Source organism: Camponotus vicinus, unplaced genomic scaffold (genome assembly GCF_025532165.1).
Source record: "Camponotus vicinus isolate PSW18456_S1 unplaced genomic scaffold, iyCamVici1.0 SCAF_7, whole genome shotgun sequence".
Lineage (NCBI taxonomy): Eukaryota > Metazoa > Arthropoda > Insecta > Hymenoptera > Formicidae > Camponotus > Camponotus vicinus.
The window spans coordinates 18665903-18683214 of NW_028141979.1; the positions used below are offsets into that span (position 1 = coordinate 18665903).

The 17312-nt window shown below is 40.2% G+C and overlaps 1 protein-coding gene across 1 annotated transcript; it reads left to right on the forward strand.

The window, feature by feature from the left end:
* Positions 1-6787: 6787 nt before the first annotated feature.
* LOC145974333 (uncharacterized) lies at positions 6788-17072 on the forward strand. The gene is made up of 4 exons (XM_083104124.1): positions 6788-7401; positions 7957-11304; positions 11575-12089; positions 16656-17072. The coding sequence occupies exons 1-4, from the start codon at positions 7062-7064 to the stop codon at positions 17070-17072; spliced, it is 4620 nt and encodes a 1539-aa protein (XP_082960250.1). The 5' UTR covers positions 6788-7061.
* Positions 17073-17312: the final 240 nt, after the last annotated feature.

A 17312-nucleotide genomic window follows, 5' to 3' on the forward strand; every position in this document is an offset into this window, starting at 1 on the left:
TCCAACAATCGCTGGAATGTCGCGGGTGCTCCGGTAAGTCCATAAGGCATTCGCGTGAAGTGGTACAACCCCTTTCCGGGAACACTAAAGGCAGTAATCTCTCTGCTTTCCTTGGCCAACGGTATTTGAAAGTACGCCTGGCTCAAGTCGAGAGTTGAGATATATTTAGCAGATCTAAGTTTATCTAAAATACCGTTCATATTCGGCAGCGGATACGCATCTTTTTTAGAGATGCCATTCACTTTCCGAAAGTCCAAACAGAATCTATATTTCCCGTTAGATTTCTTTACCATAACGATAGGATTTGACCACTCACTAAAAGAAGGCTCTATAATTCCAGCCTCTAACATTTTATCCACTTCATCGCGAATAGCCTCCTGAACCTTAGGCGAAACCAAATAACATCGCTGTTTAATAGGTCGATGTTGGCCAACGTCAATAACATGCTCTGTAAGAGAAGTGACACCGGGGTTTTCGACAGCTATCGGTACCCTATTCTCCAAAAATGACTCTAGGTGTTCATTCTGCAAGGGTGTCAACTCGGGGAGTCCACAGCATACTCGCGATTCCTCGTTCTCCGACTCAAACGGATATCTCACGGCAGGACTATCTCTAAAATTCCACTCCGATAACTCATAATCCACAACTACGCCAAATTTTCGCAAAAAATCCATGCCGATTAAACACGAGACGGTCAAGTCCGGCAGCAAACAAGCGGAAATGGTACGAATCCGATCCCTTAGTCGAAACGATAGATCGACCTCCTCGCGCGCTCTTGCTATCTGCCCATTCGCGGTGCGAATCCGAGTAACTCGTTGCCGAGTAGGCAGATTCAACCTTCGAACAATTTTAATGGCCTCAGCCCCGAGGATCGTACGAGTCGATCCCGAATCGACGAGCGCCCTTAAAGGCTCCTTATTAATGGCAACGATAAGATAATGCAATGGTGGTAGCTCTAAAGAATCGGTGGGATCGACCATGTTCGAAGACAAGACTATCTCGCACGTGGAGCTCGCGACGTGGGCCTCCCCTTCATTATTCAGAGTCGCAGCGGCCCTCCCTAACGACTCTCGGCCTCGTTTCCCGAACACGAGGGGCACGTTTTCACGGTGACATTCGCCTTGCCGCAACGGTAGCAGTATTGGCGGCGCGATTCCGAGCATTCACGCGCTATATGGCCGGTCTTTTCACAATTCCAACACTTCACCTTTCGGTTGGAAGTCACTGAATTGCTAGAAGTCGGAGCGGAAGTACCGGCGGTCGCGGCAGCAGGAGGCGCAACGGCAACGGTCGCCGGTGCCGTTCGGGTGTCAGTCGCCCCTTTCTGGGCTCGTTTGTCGTTCTTCTTCTTCTTCGTGGGCTGCACGTTAGTTATTCCGGCGGCAGCTACGGCAGTCGGGCCTTTCGCGGTCTTTCGCGGAGGACGATACGCTAAATCAGGAAAAATAGACTGGTCCGGAGTCGGCGGAGGACGATATTGCGCTAAAGCGTCGTAGCTACGTTCAACACGCGTAGCCGCATATTCTAGCGAGGTGAAATCATAAACATTACAGCGGTGAACCGAAATCTGTAAGCGTGGCAGCATATTACGATGGGCGTAATTTAACTGTTCCTCCAAACTCCACGGAGGACTTAATCTATCGAAAAGAGCGCGGATACAGGTTAAATAATCCGCGATAAGTTCGTGTTCGCCCTGCGTACGCCGCATGATCTCGTCTCGTAAGGCGAATTGGAAGTCAGGATTCCCGAATCTTTCACGCCATGCAGTCTCAAAATCTCGCCATGTCCTCCACTGATTACGTTCACCACGGTACCAGTATAGCGCGATGCCCGTTAAAAAGAATGGAATGCATTTAAAAATTTCTTCGTCGCTGACTGTTATCAACGCGCGGCCCTCCTCGATACGCGTTAGAAACGTCTCCGCGTCGCTACCTCTCGCGCCGGAAAATTGCAAATTCCACCGACGCATGATATGATAAACGTCCATGGCGGAAGACGCTGGTCTCGGAGTGGTTCGATTATCCACGGGTTGCGGGGGTAGTTCTATTCGCGGGGGTCGTACACGCAACCGAGAGCGATCCCCCTCTGCCGCCCCCTCGGCGGCTACGGACCGCTCGTCCCTATCACTGGGCCTTCTAGGCGCCCCTTCCGGCTGTTCGAACGTTTCCAGATCGACTCCGGTGGGTGTCCGCGGCGTCTCCCATCCCAGTAGTGTGCAGTTCTCATGCTTAATTAATCGAGCTCTTAACGCGGGGGCGGTACCCTCAATGCTCTGACCCCGTCGCTCCAACTCCGCCCTCAGCTGGTCCACCGTCAGCGCGTGAACCCATTCCGTATCGTTCCGATTTTCTACGCTCATCGCGAACACTCGATCTCGAAATAAAATTCAAAATTGGCTGTTATCTCACGGCAACTATACAAGTCGAAAATATACGTGTTTCGATCGACGAAAGCTGTGGTTCCCCGAGGACGCAAATATTTATGCTATACCGCGAAGGCTTTATTCGAGAGATCCTTGAGAGAAGCTAACAATGACAATCGTTAAATTCGAAAATAATAGGCAAACGCTCCGAACGGTAACACACAAAAATATAAACACTAACGCGAAGACAAACGACTCTAATGTTCCGAAAACTCCGAGCAAGCAATCCTTACTAATATAATTTTCCCAATTAATATCCCTTTTATAAAATCACACCGAAATTCCACAGATAAAGAAAGATTGGTTTAAAATAAGAATTTTACTATGGCAATTAAATCCTGGAAGAAAGGCACATTAATACACAGAATATACATCCAGATAAATAATCTCAATCGCTAACAAGGCAAACGGTAAAAGAAAAAAATTACACAAGAAAAAGAATCCAAAAATAGCACACATCAATATACAAGTTATAAAGCCGAATATTATAGCGGTAGGCAGCAATTAATGCGCCAATAAATGAAAGAAAGGAGGAGGGGTGCGCAAGCATTCCAAATTTAAATAAATAAGGTCCTCTATATTGACTTTTAATTCGCTACGTTTACTTTTCAACAGCTCACAAAGCAAAAAAAACGAAGAATTAATTATAATATATAAAAAAAAATTAAGCAAAAGATTACGAAGTTTTCAAGAAGTTATCAACAATCATTAATAATAACCGAGAGATAATAATAAAAGCTCCAGACGTGAATAAAATTCTTAAAAAGTTGAATTCCAATATATAGTATCTCAGAAGTTTTAATATTGAAAACCAAAAAAAAATTTAATATTTTCATTAAATTAAAATAAATTACAAACTTTTTTCCAATCGACAGCTATAACTTTAGATATTTCATTAAATCGATTAAATAGACGATATTACTAATATTTGAAAAGTTTCCCGTACGGGAAAAATATTAATCTGTATTATATATGCTTCTGAGACTTCCCGATACTTTCAAAACGGTTGTTTTCAAAATCATATTTGCTTGCGACCCTCAAATACAAGAGAAATACATGTTCAAATATCAGACATAGAGAGATATCACAACATTCACAATTCAATATATATTACAGTTGACCTTGTTATTCTCGAGTTCCTTCTTCCTTGTGCCAACGAATCTCTAACGGAAAATTTGAAATCATGAGATGCCCTGTTTTTAGTGGGCCCCACGTTGGGCGCCAATTTGTGACCGTTTATTTTTTTGATACTGGGCTGATAATTGTGGCCGGTGATTTTGGCCCACGGCACACCTTCGGCGCGATTTCTCTTCAAAACTTCGACTTTAAATCTGCATGGGCGCCAGGTGCGGGAATACGCACCGCTCTAATAAAGTCTTTGGACGATATACGATACTTAAAAGAAAGCGAAAGAATTTCAAAGCTATCGCGACGGACACTCGGCTAGCCCCGTATCGAGAATGGTAGAGGGGCGGTCCGTTTAATTTCCAATTTAATTAGGAAGGATCGAGAATACAAGGTCGCTGAAAATAACACAAGCTATTAAGATAATAAAAGTTAAAATATATTTGGCGTAGATAATTATGAACATTAATATTGGATATCAAATCGACGCGGGCGGTTGGAGAAGAAAAATTATACAATCGATTTTAGTTATTTTATCATCGGCAGCAACGGGCCGGTGTACGGGTACAAGCACCGCGGTATCACATGTCCCGCATTGACAAAAAGCGTTGAGAAAGTTTTTGGAATTCCGCGCTATGCGAGGCTTGTCGGAGCCTCGACAGCTAGGAATTTAGACAAATTTTTAATAATGATTACCGCACTACTCGCCCGGTTAATGTTATTTACCCGGCGTGAAAGAAAGAGAGCGAATTATAAAATTAGAATAAATAGCCGGACGCAAAATGAGTGAATTCTTTACACAATGAATTGGATTATCAATTACCGATATGTTACACGTTAACGAAAAGAATTTAGATACGACTCGATTAATTCATAAAAAACACACTAGATCAAACGCGAACAATTACTCTCTATGATATAATACACGGAATGCGAGTCGACGCTGCAACGCAATTGCCAGCTATCGAATATCGAGATCGCCGTATGTGTGTGTGAGCTCGTCGTATCGACAGTTAACAGGCAAAGATTTTCACAAAATCACAATAAACGCAACAAGAAAGACAATTAATTTGACTGTCGGCGCATACTCGGGAGAGAGGGCACTTAATCTTACGAGAGCTCGAACAAAGTCTTTCGGCCGGCCGTCATACTCTAAGACGCAAATATCGAGAACGCGGGAAAAGAATTTCACAATAAATTTAATGACGGCAGCTATACGGCACCGACATTGTTCGAGCTAATTCTACCTGGTACTCTAAACGATAAACGGCCTGATGGGGTCGACGCTCGTCTCACCGATGACTCCGTGAAGTCCTCGGCGCTCTCGGCATCCGCTCGAGAAAATCGATGGATTTGGGCCGTCGTGCTCCTCGCCAGTCCGCCGAACAGTGACGAGCGGAAGGCCCGTCGGATTCACGCCGGCAAGTTAATGTGCAATTAGGCCACTTGTGGCGCTTCCGCTACCCTCAGGATCGTCACGCGTCTCAATTAATCCTGCGGCCTTCAGGGCCGTATTCGCGCCTGTCGCTCCCTGTCTCTCCTCTGGTTATTTTTCTTGGCCCTCCTGTTGAAGCCCGGTGTGAGGGGTTTTTACGGTAGCCGCTCGCCGTAACTATTATGGTTCTTCGGTAGCGCTTAATTCGGCCGCAACGGCTCCGTTTTCGGGGTTCCGGAGTTCGATCTCATTTTTCGGTCGACCTTCCCCGATTGTTCCTCGTACCTGCTGAGTATAGGGAGGTTTACAGGGGCGGCAGCGAAGTCTTAAATTGACGTTACAATTTTAGGAAAGTAGAAAGAGAGGTACTTAGCTCGGCGTTCTCCTTCCGGTCGGCGCCTCCGCTCGTCCCGTATCTCTTGGTCCGGTCCTCTGCGCCGTGTCGAGTCACCGGGTGAGATTCCGCTAGCGTCCACCATTACAGTAGCGTCTAATCTTAATATTACTATCGCCATAATAAAAAAATAAATTTTTACGCAAGGGAGGCGGGTCTACTCCCGCCCCCAAAATCCGCTCTCTCTCCCTAAATCAGGGGAGGACGAGGGCCCAAAAATTCCTCCCGGTTGGATCTCGCGATCCTTGTGACGTGCCGCCAGGCGTCACGTCACAATATATATATATTATTCTGTTAGTTTCTGATTATATTATTTCATGCCCTTTACAAATGCAACGCGATAATTTTACGAGAGGTTAGGAAATCTGTCATGCAGTAGGCAATGTAGAAGAACAGTAATATTGAACAATAATATCTTTATTATTCATATTTCTGTATTCTTCATTCATTACATTCATTTACATTTGGTGCATCCAGAAGCACAACCGCTCACTGAGCAGCTAAGTAGCGATTGAATGTGATTGGTTTTTATCTTTGAATTCACCAATCACATTCGATTGCTACTTAGCCGCTCAGTGAGCGGTTGTGCTTCTGGATGCACCCTGTTCAGTTCCTTATTTTAATCTTTATGATAAGTCGATTATCACGCATGCAGCGCCATCCGTACGCGATTACGATACTCAAGAGCCGATCGCAAGGAACTACTTTCTAATATGGCTGCGATTGATCAACCACAAAATTCACGTTGTCCATAAGATTATACCGAAGATCTCAAATACAGTGTTCAAGTTTTTACCAAAGAGTTCAATCGAGAATAGTTCTTTCTCCATTACCTCCTTCTCCATTAACGGCCTAAACATTGGTCCTTCGAGCCGGATTCACTGCAGGAAGGAAAGACGTACAAAGAACAAAGGAGGAAGTTCATACGAGAGCACGAAGATCGGTAATCATACAAGGACATTGTAATCGGCGCAGCCAAGAGAGAATATTACCAAGTCAGCAGTACGTAATTACGCACGGCGCTCTCTTTCTCGCGCTCAAGCGAGATACGGCCGTCCTTCTCCTACGGACTACGCACGGCGCTTTCTTTCTCGCACTCAAGCGAGATACAGCCGTCCTTCTCATACGGATTACACGGCGCTCTCTTTCTCGCGCTCAAGCGAGATACGGCCGTCCTTCTCCTACGGATTACACGGCGCTCTCTTTCTCGCGCTCAAGCGAGATACGGCCGTCCTTCTCCTACGGACTACGCACGGCGCTTTCTTTCTCGCGCTCAAGCGAGATACGGCCGTCCTTCTCCTACGGATTACACGGCGCTCTCTTTCTCGCGCTCAAGCGAGATACGGCCGTCCTTCTCCTACGGATTACGCACGGCGCTTTCTTTCTCTCACTCAAGCGAGATACAGCCATCCTTCTCCTCCGGACCACACACGGCACACGGCGCTCTCTCTTTCGCTCAGGCGAACCATAGACGTCCTTTTCTTAGGGTGAAAGAAACAGTACGACCAACCCAATGACAGGAAGTACAAAATTACGTGGTCAGAGTTACAAAGACTATATTGTAATAAGGTTAAGGTAAACCTTATATTAAATAAATATTACGTTAAGTTAGCATAGCAATCAGCTAAATACGATAACAAGTTCAGTCATTAGACATTGATATTAATCTGTGTTAATTACGTCCGATGAGCAAAATGGAACAAAAGGCTCAATTAATTAGACAGCGTGGTAGAGTTAGAGCGAGACTCACTAATTTTAAAACTTTTGTAGCGAAACTTGAGGATGAACCTGAAAAACGAGTAGAATTAGCCAGTCGAATAGAAAAGGCAGAACAGTTATGGATAGAATTCGATACAATTCAAAACAAGATTGAAGATATAGATGAATCCGATGAACAAGAAATAGAACGAACAAATTTTGAGGATTCTTATCACAAGATAATTACCGATGCGCGAAGACTATCCATGACTGATCAACCAGCCGTTTTTCCGACCGCTCGCGTCGACGCACAACCAGTAATACAAGGTGAACAATTTGCGATTCGCCCAATCGTCAAATTGCCCAATATCGATTTGCCTAAATTTGATGGAAATTATGAACGATGGATACCTTTTCGGGATTTGTTTGAATCTCTTATCGCTTCAAACCACGCGTTACCTAATGTACAAAAACTACACTACTTGAGATCTGCTTTGACAGGTGAAGCTGCAAAGGTAATCAATTCGTTAGAAATTACAAATGATAATTACGCGGTAGCGTGGAATTTATTAAAGCAAAGATTTGAAAATAAACGATTGATCGTACAGTATCTTATTCAAATGTTACTTGATATTCCAGCTATCACTAGAGAATCATATGCAGATCTCAGGCAATTAGTTGATAATATTACACAATATACACAGTCGCTAACAAAACTCGGTCAACCGGTAGAGAGTTGGAGCACAATGATTATACATATTATCTTACCAAAAATAGATAAAGGATCTCGTAGAGAATGGGAGTCAAAACGATCTGCAATAGAAGCGTTTCCTACGTTGACCGAATTTATTGATTATCTTATTAATCGTAGTGCCTTTTTAGAAGCGGTAAATCGAGCAAATCAGAATTCGCAAGGTATGACTGCAAATACCTATCGAAAAGATGTTAAATTGCCTCCAGGCCATCACAAAAGTGTGACGCAAGCATATGTAACAAGCGATTCATCGTGTCCAATATGTTCCGAGAGTCATAGTCTGCGAGAATGTCAGGTATTTCTTAAAATGTCGGTAAACGAAAGAATTTTAGAAATAAAAAAGAAACGTTTATGCATAAAATGTTTTAAGGCATTTCATGGGCGGAACTGTAGAGTGTCTAATTGTAAAACTTGTAACGGCTACCATAATACTCTTCTACATAAGAGCAATTCTAACCACGAGACGTTAAACAAGCTCGAAGTGCAACCGATTAATAGTACCAAGCAAGTAGCACAACTTGCTGTTGATCCGGAAACAAACGAATCATCCACTGTTCTTAATCATTGCAGTATTAGGGAGACTAGTCAAGTTCTTCTCGCTACAGCTATTATTCACATTCGCGATTGTTACGGAAAAACACATGAATGTCGCGCACTTCTCGACAATGGATCGCAATCCAATTTTATGACAAAAGAATTAAGCGAACAGTTAAATTTAAAACAAGAAACTATTAATACTAAGATTATAGGCATTAGCAACATTCCGATCAACACTGTGCAAAGAGTTCGTGCAATGATTCAATCGCGAATAAATTCATTTCAGTGTGAAACGTCTTTTTTAGTAATCAATCAAATATCAGAGTGCCTGCCCATGATCGAAATCAGCCAAAATCAATTGGATATACCATCCAATATAACTTTAGCAGACCCAAGTTATGGCATTCCAGGGAAGATAGATGTACTATTGGGTGTCTCCATTTTTTGGGAACTCTTGTGCACCAGGCAAATACAACGAATGAAGAATTCCCCTGTTTTTCAAGAAACACTCCTGGGTTGGATAATTTCAGGCTCAGTATATGCTAATAATATGAAGCAACACGAGGAATCGTACTGTGGAATGTCAACTGACAACGCGCTGCAGCAACAATTAGAAAAATTCTGGGAGATTGAAGAAGTGGAAATGCCAGTACATTATTCAAATGAAGAGATACAATGTGAAGAATATTTTGTTTCTACTCACAGTAGGAACAAAGACGGTCGCTTTGTAGTACAACTACCGCTAAAGGAAAATATAGAAAAATTGGGAGAATCCTTCGACATAGCAGAAAAACGATTAAAGGCATTAGAGAGGAAATTAGAAAGGCAACCAGAATTAAAGGAACACTATCATGAGTTCATAGTGGAGTATTTAAAATTAGGTCACATGACCGAAATGCAATCCGATGAAAGACATGCCAAACTAGCATATTACATTCCTCATCACGCAGTAGTAAAAGAAGAGAGTACAACTACAAAGGTAAGAGTTGTTTTTGATGCATCATGCAAGACATCGTCCGGAAAATCCTTAAATGATATACTCATGGTAGGACCAACGATCCAAGAAAATTTAATGGATATCATTATTCGATTCCGGCAATATAAATATGCAATGACCGCTGATATAGTCAAAATGTACAGGCAAGTTATGCTGAAGCAAGAAGATCGCAAATTACAACGTATTTTGTGGAGATGGGATAGAAAAAAACCTATACAAATATTTGAGCTTAACACCATCACTTATGGAATGGCTAGCTCATCATTTTTAGCGATTAGATGCTTACAAGAAGCAGCTCAACAGATGGAATATAAGTTTAAAGATGCCAGCGACGTAATAAGAAGAGATTTTTACGTAGATGATCTATTAACAGGAGCGGATACAGTGAAAGCACTTATACAACTGAAACAAGAAATTACATGCATACTGGATTCCAGCAAATTTGAATTAAGAAAATGGATATCAAACGTACCGGAAATCGGTGATCAAATGGGCAACAGAGAAAAGGAAGTCACAATGAGTGAATCAATTAAGATACTCGGGCTATGGTGGAACCCTACAGCCGATAATTTTCAGTATCGTATTAAAATAAATAATAATGAAACCAAGATTACGAAACGCAACATATTAGCCAGGGTAGCACAGGTATATGATCCACTCGGACTAGTAGGCCCCATAGTAGTGCAAATTAAAATTCTTATACAGCGACTTTGGCAATCAAAATGTAACTGGGATGAAGAAGTTACAAATGATATAAAGAATATGTGGATACAATGGAAATCTCAGATTTCAAGCGTAGAAGAGCTGCTAATTCCAAGAAGGATAATCTGTGATAACCCAGTAGAAATAGAATTGCACGGATTCTGCGACGCTTCGGAATCAGCATATGGCGCCTGTATATATCTTCGTAGCACTAACTCAAGATCAGAATATACTGTGAGATTATTATGTGCCAAATCAAGGGTGGCGCCCATCAAAAAGATATCATTACCAAGATTGGAGCTATGCGGAGCGGTGCTATTAGCTAAATTAGGTAGAAACGTGCTGCAGAGGTTAACAGTACAAATACATAAAGTTTATTACTGGAGCGATTCAACTATAGTATTATCCTGGATAGCAAGAGAACCTGCACAATGGAAAACATTTGTAGCAAACAGGGTGGCTGAAATACAGCGGGAGACAAAAGAAGCACTATGGTATCACGTCAAGTCGGAAGACAATCCTGCTGATCTCCTATCTAGAGGAGTAAATCCTGACAAGTTAAAAGACAAGAAAATGTGGTGGGAAGGCCCACAAGTTCTACATCAAAATTCAGATTTTGTGCCATTCAGTGACGAAAACATTCAAGGAGACGTGATAGAAAGGCGTACAACAAGCCTATTTGTGCATAACGGAGAAAGGGACGCCTATTTAGAGATTATCGAAAAATTTTCATCACTATCGCGAGCACAGCGAGTGATTGCTTACTGTCTACGTTTTAAAAACAATGGAATAAAAAGGTCATCACAAAAAACGAAGTCGATAACAGTAGAAGAAAAACAACAAGCCATGAAAGCACTCGTCAAAGGATGCCAAATTCATAGTTTTCCACAGGAATGGCATAATCTTCGTAATAAAACAAAATTGCATTCAAAGAGCAGACTACTGACATTGCACCCATTTTTGGATGACGATGGTATTATTCGTGTGGGCGGAAGGTTGTGCAATGCGTCAATAGAATATTCACAGAAACATCCCATCATTTTACCTAATAAGCATCACCTCACTACCCTGATAATTAGAGACACACATTATAGGAATTTACATGCCGGAGCACAAGCTGTTTTAACGATAATACATAACACTTATTGGCCGATCTCGGGCAAAGAAGCAATACGTCGAGTATTAAGATCCTGTATAGTATGCTTTCGCGCAAAACCGATAACTGCAAAGCAATTGATGGGTAATTTGCCGGCAGTAAGAGTTACTCAACAATCACGCGCTTTTTTATATGCAGGAGTGGATTACGCAGGTCCATTCACAATAAAGATATCGCGAAACAAAACGAGCAAAGCTTATTTATCTATTTTTATTTGTTTGGTGACAAAAGCGGTGCACTTCGAACTAGTATCTGACTTAACTACAGCGTCATTTCTTAACGCAATGAAACGTTTTTTTGCCCGAAGAGGTAAATGCATAACCATATATTCGGATAATGGTACTACTTTTGTAGGTGCTAACAATCAACTTTCAGAACTCAAAAATTACTTAGTAAAAGCATCGACTCAAAATCAAATTAATGAATATTTAGCAGAACAATTCATTAATTGGAAATTCATCCCTCCATATTCACCCCATATGGGAGGATTGTGGGAAGCAGCCGTGAAATCGGCAAAAACTCACATGCGAAAAATTATCGGAGCAACAGCATTGAGTTTTGAAGAGCTATACACAATATTAACATTAATCGAAGCTTGTTTAAACTCAAGACCTATTACACCATTATCTAATGATCCGAAAGATCTGCAGCCTTTGACCCCTGGTCACTTTCTAATAGGAGAAGCCATGACTGCAATTCCGGAACAAAATCTCGTTGATGTATCGATGAATCGCTTGACGCGTTACCAATTAATTACTCAAATGAAACAGCATTTTTGGAATAGATGGTCCAAAGAATATATCGCGCAGTTACAACAGCGAGTTAAGTGGAAGCAAGCGAGTCCCGTAAATATAAAACCAGGAACTATGGTAATTTTAAAAAACGAAAACACCCCTCCAATGACATGGCCATTAGGGCGAGTTATAGAAGTACATCCAGGAGGAGATGGAATCACTAGAGTAGTTACACTCAAAACTAGCCGCGGAATATGTAAGCGAGCAATAACTAAAATATGCATTCTACCAATTGAAGACAATAATTCAGTTTAAGTTTAAGATAAGTTTAAGTTTAACCAATTCGTTAGGTAATGTTCTTCATAAGTTTTTATTTATATGTACCTATCGGCGAATATACGCTTATCTCTTTGATTATTTGTATTGAAAGGTTTATACCTGTCAAGGGGGGCAGGATGTTCAGTTCCTTATTTTAATCTTTATGATAAGTCGATTATCACGCATGCAGCGCCATCCGTACGCGATTACGATACTCAAGAGCCGATCGCAAGGAACTACTTTCTAATATGGCTGCGATTGATCAACCACAAAATTCACGTTGTCCATAAGATTATACCGAAGATCTCAAATACAGTGTTCAAGTTTTTACCAAAGAGTTCAATCGAGAATAGTTCTTTCTCCATTACCTCCTTCTCCATTAACGGCCTAAACACACCCATTGGCCGCAATCATGTTCAACCGCTAAGTAGCAATCGAACCTGACTGGTTTCTACTTTCAGAACCGGCCAGTCAGCGTCGATTTACATCGGAAAATCTAGTAATGTTGCCCAACTGTTGAGTCTGCCGAACGCGGCCATTGCCTACTGCATGACAGATTTCCCAACCTCTCTTAAAATTATCGTGTTGCATTTATAAAGGACATGAAATAATACAATTAGAAACTAACAGAGAATATATATATATATATATATATATATATATATACATATATATATATAAAATTAGTTATTTTAATTGTCGTATGAAAAAGTTTCTTGTTTGAGCATTATATTGATACATTTATTTCGGGAGTGTGATTTTATTCTTTGTTGTTTAACATGCAAGAATGCAGTATAATGACATTCCTATAAACATAGTAATAAACAATAAATTTTTCTTATTTTCAGTGATACATGACTTTTTCATATTCCTGCTAACACATTATTGTGTTTTGAACAATATTTTCATCAGTGTTATCAAAGAAGTTTATCATATTGCAAATTGTTTTCTTATCGTTTTGGATTATTATCTGTTTGTGATATGTATATTTATGAATTTTTTAACATTTTTTCACCAAATTTTACATTATATATATTATATATATATTTTATTAATATTTTTATACGCTTGTTTCAGATACAAAAAAATGAAGAGCGATGTAACTTATGCATTAAAAAGTAATTTGCATAGCAGACCTATCAGTAAATATCAAAGAAGAATTCATTAACAAAATATGAGATTCTTTTAAGCGAGAATTTATTATTATTAACTCACTATTAGAATCTTGTATAATGTTATGAAAACATCAACGTGTCTGCACATTCATCTGTTGAAATTTTGGGAAATCAGTGCTCTTTGCTATCAAAACATTTGTGTATATCATTTTTTGCCTACTGCAAGCAATAAAAATGAAATTGATTTAATACGTTATATGCAAAAGCAATGTCATGTATGTCATAACTCATATAAAATATAATTGAAAAACCTAATTATGTAATTATTATATTTATTATATTATTATATTTTAACTTCCTATGTGCATACATACATTTCTCATAAAAATACCGTAATGGTATAAGAACACATTTATATTGCTATTTATATATATTACTTTAGCTATTATTAATACGATATAGATAATTTAATTTTGTCTGCACGAAATAAGATAAAATATCATTTAACGTGTCATGTACAAAAGCAACGTCATATATCATAAGAGAATTAGAAACTTAATTATATAGTATTTTGACTTTGCTATGTACACCTACATACATTTCTCATGAAAATTTTCTAATGATGCAAGCACTACACATACATATATTACTATATATATTGCTTCAACTATGTAATTAATTATTTATGTAATTAATTATAGATTACTTCAACTATGTAACTATGTGATACAGATAATTTAATCTGTATGCGTAAGTTTGATATGTATATGCAGCGCTTATATCAATAGGATAATTGAATGAGAAATGTATCTACACATATGGAAGTTAAAATTTATAATTAAATTTTTCAATTCTATCTGATATGACTTAATACATGACGTTGTACATAACATTAAAGTATAACATTAACTGACATTAACTAACATTAAATCATAATATTAAATTATATTTTAATATATGTATTATTTTTAATATATATATATATATATATATATATATATATATATATATATTGTATATATATATGTGCAAATATATGTATATTATTACTTACATTAGAGTGCGTATACATACATACATATACATATATATACGTACTGTAATGTAGGTAATAATATATATTTTGCGTATTAAATACTATACTGTCCAATCAGCTATTCCATTCTTTAAAGGATTGGCTATGGTTGAGCAATATACTATTTGGTACATATTAAAGTGTGTAGGTGTCAACTAGAATTGAATAGCAATACTAATGTTTACTTAATTTTCTAACAAGCATCAACTAAATTATTATTATTTGACTTCCACAGACGCAATTTGATGAATAAGCATTCCACTACAGATCACAAGATTCTATTAGCGGAGGATATAATATTGAACTCTCGCTTAAAAGATTCTCGTGCTTTGTAAATGGACTTTTTTCTCCTTACATCTGATACAAGCTGGATCTGTAGCAAATTATTATTAATCTGTTATTTTCGTTTCTTTAAAATAAATGTAATATTAGTAGGCAGTGCGACATTAAGAACTCATTCATACAACAATCGTACCAGAATATTATCACCATCAATATTTAGTCTTCCTTTAGATTGAATAAACACTAAAAAAACACAATATGAAAATATACTATCTTAAATTATAGTTGTATCAGCACTGATATACATTTCATAGACACAACTATTTCTTATGCAAGTGTAAAGATCTCATTACTGAAAATAGAAGAGATTCATTAAACTGGAAAGTTATTACACTTATGTAACACAAATAGGCTATATATCTTGTACAAATACTATTAGAATATAACAAGAAATACTCGTTCCTAAATATAATGTACCTTATTACAAAACATACTTCTAAAAATTTACCTTATTATGCTCATTTGCCTCATTATCCTTCATGGTAGCAAAGTATGCTAATTCAATGTCACTTTATCGACAAAAGACAAGATTTTCGAAGTTCACAAATGTGTTTGATATTAAAACACAATAATGAGATATTAAGACAATGATAGATGTCTAACAATATAATATATGATATAGGTTAGAATATCTGTCACGTATGCAGTAAGCAACGATGCCGGCAGAAAAGAGATGCAACACGTTTCCACCTTTACTAAAAACTCATTATCCTAAAATTAAATGCAATTATCTAATGTTAAACCGAATATGTATTCCAAAAAATTACATATTTTCGACAAGTGCTATGTTCGATTGCACCTGTGTTCCGATCAGGACTTCGGGACTGTGTCCGATCGGGCCTGTGTCCGATCGGGTCTGTGTCCGATCGGGACTGTCTCCGATCGGGACTGTGTCCGATTGTAACCGTATGTGTCCGATCGGGTCTGTGTCTGATCGGGACTGTGTCCGATCGGGTCTGTGTCCGATCGGGACTGTGTCCGATTGCAACCGTATGTGTCCGATCGGGCTTGTGTCCGATCGGGTCTGTGTCCGATCGGGTCTGTGTCCGATCGGGTCTGTGTCCGATCGGGACTGTGTCCGTTCGGGACTGTGTCCAATAGGGTCCGTGTCCGATCGGGTCTGTGTCTGATCGGGACTGTGTCCGATCGGGAAATTTCGCTGTGTCCGATCGGGAATGTGCGCAATCGGGACGATCCCCCAGTTACCACTATCAGTCCGATACGAAGTTTCTCTCTCTCGACTCAACGGGATGTCTCCAGCTCCCGAGCTGATCCGACACACAGCCCCGTCGACTGTACAGTAACGCAGAGACAAATTACGCGACCTTGTGGATATTCCTAGTAGCAACGCGATACGACCTACGCGCGCAAAAGATCTTCCGTTGGCGTGAGACTAAACTTCGTACCGCTCGCGCGCTTCGCCATCGCTCAGCGCCATAAAGTCTGCTTGTATATATATATATATATATATATATATATATATATCATCACGCTTTGTATATTTATCATCACGTACAGAGCCCGCCTGTAACACACCTAGAGATAAGGCTACCGTACACCGCGCGGTATTCGCCCGCGATTATACGACATCCACTCAGACCAGCTAGAGTGCTTTCATTTTGTATTCTATTTAGCTACTACAATAAAGATTTATTTTTCCACACCCACGTTGTTCGCACAAGCTTGATTCTCCCCTTCTCTCGAATCCTGACGAACCGACGAGCCGATCCGGAGCGTCGAGAAAGGCGACCGCGTTACATGGCGCCCGAACAGGGACCAATCTAGTAGAGACTCCAGCTTGTGCGTTCATTCCCGATGAGTACCTGGATAAACTGTTTGTCTAAAAACAAGTTAGAGACTCAGTTAGAAGCCTACGGGATTGATAGTTCCGGAAATACGGAAACGTTGCGAGGACGATTACGACAGTTCGTGGCCAAAAACCCGAGTTTCTTTGAAGAATACGCAAGAATGCCGAAAACGGATGATGGACCAGCAGTTAGTCGCGTGGAACAGCCCGAGCCGAAGTTACCAGATTCGGCAACGATCCTCAACCAGATCCGAAAGTGGGGTCTCCATTTCGACGGGAAGGACCCCTTAGCATTTCTCGAGCGTCTCGACAAACTTAAGCTAGCCTACGGTTTCCTAGACGATTCTCTACTACTGGGGCTACCTGAACTATTACGAGGGGATTCACTGCTCTGGTACCGAAATAATCGTGAAAACTGGGGCACTTGGAGCGACTTTTGCCAGGCTTTCCGAACACAATAGTTACCGCCGGGATATCAACGAACGCTAAGGCGGGAGATCGAGGGCCGTCGACAGCTAACAGGTGAGACTTTTGATAAGTACGCTACGGCCATGTTAACAATGATGCGGCGAGACGGTGGATATACGAAACAAGATCAGCTAGAACAACTCTACGAAAATATGAATCCAGATTACCAGATCTACATCCGGCCAAACGAGGCTACCAGCATCATCGAGTTAAGCGCCAGGGCCGCGCAGTAC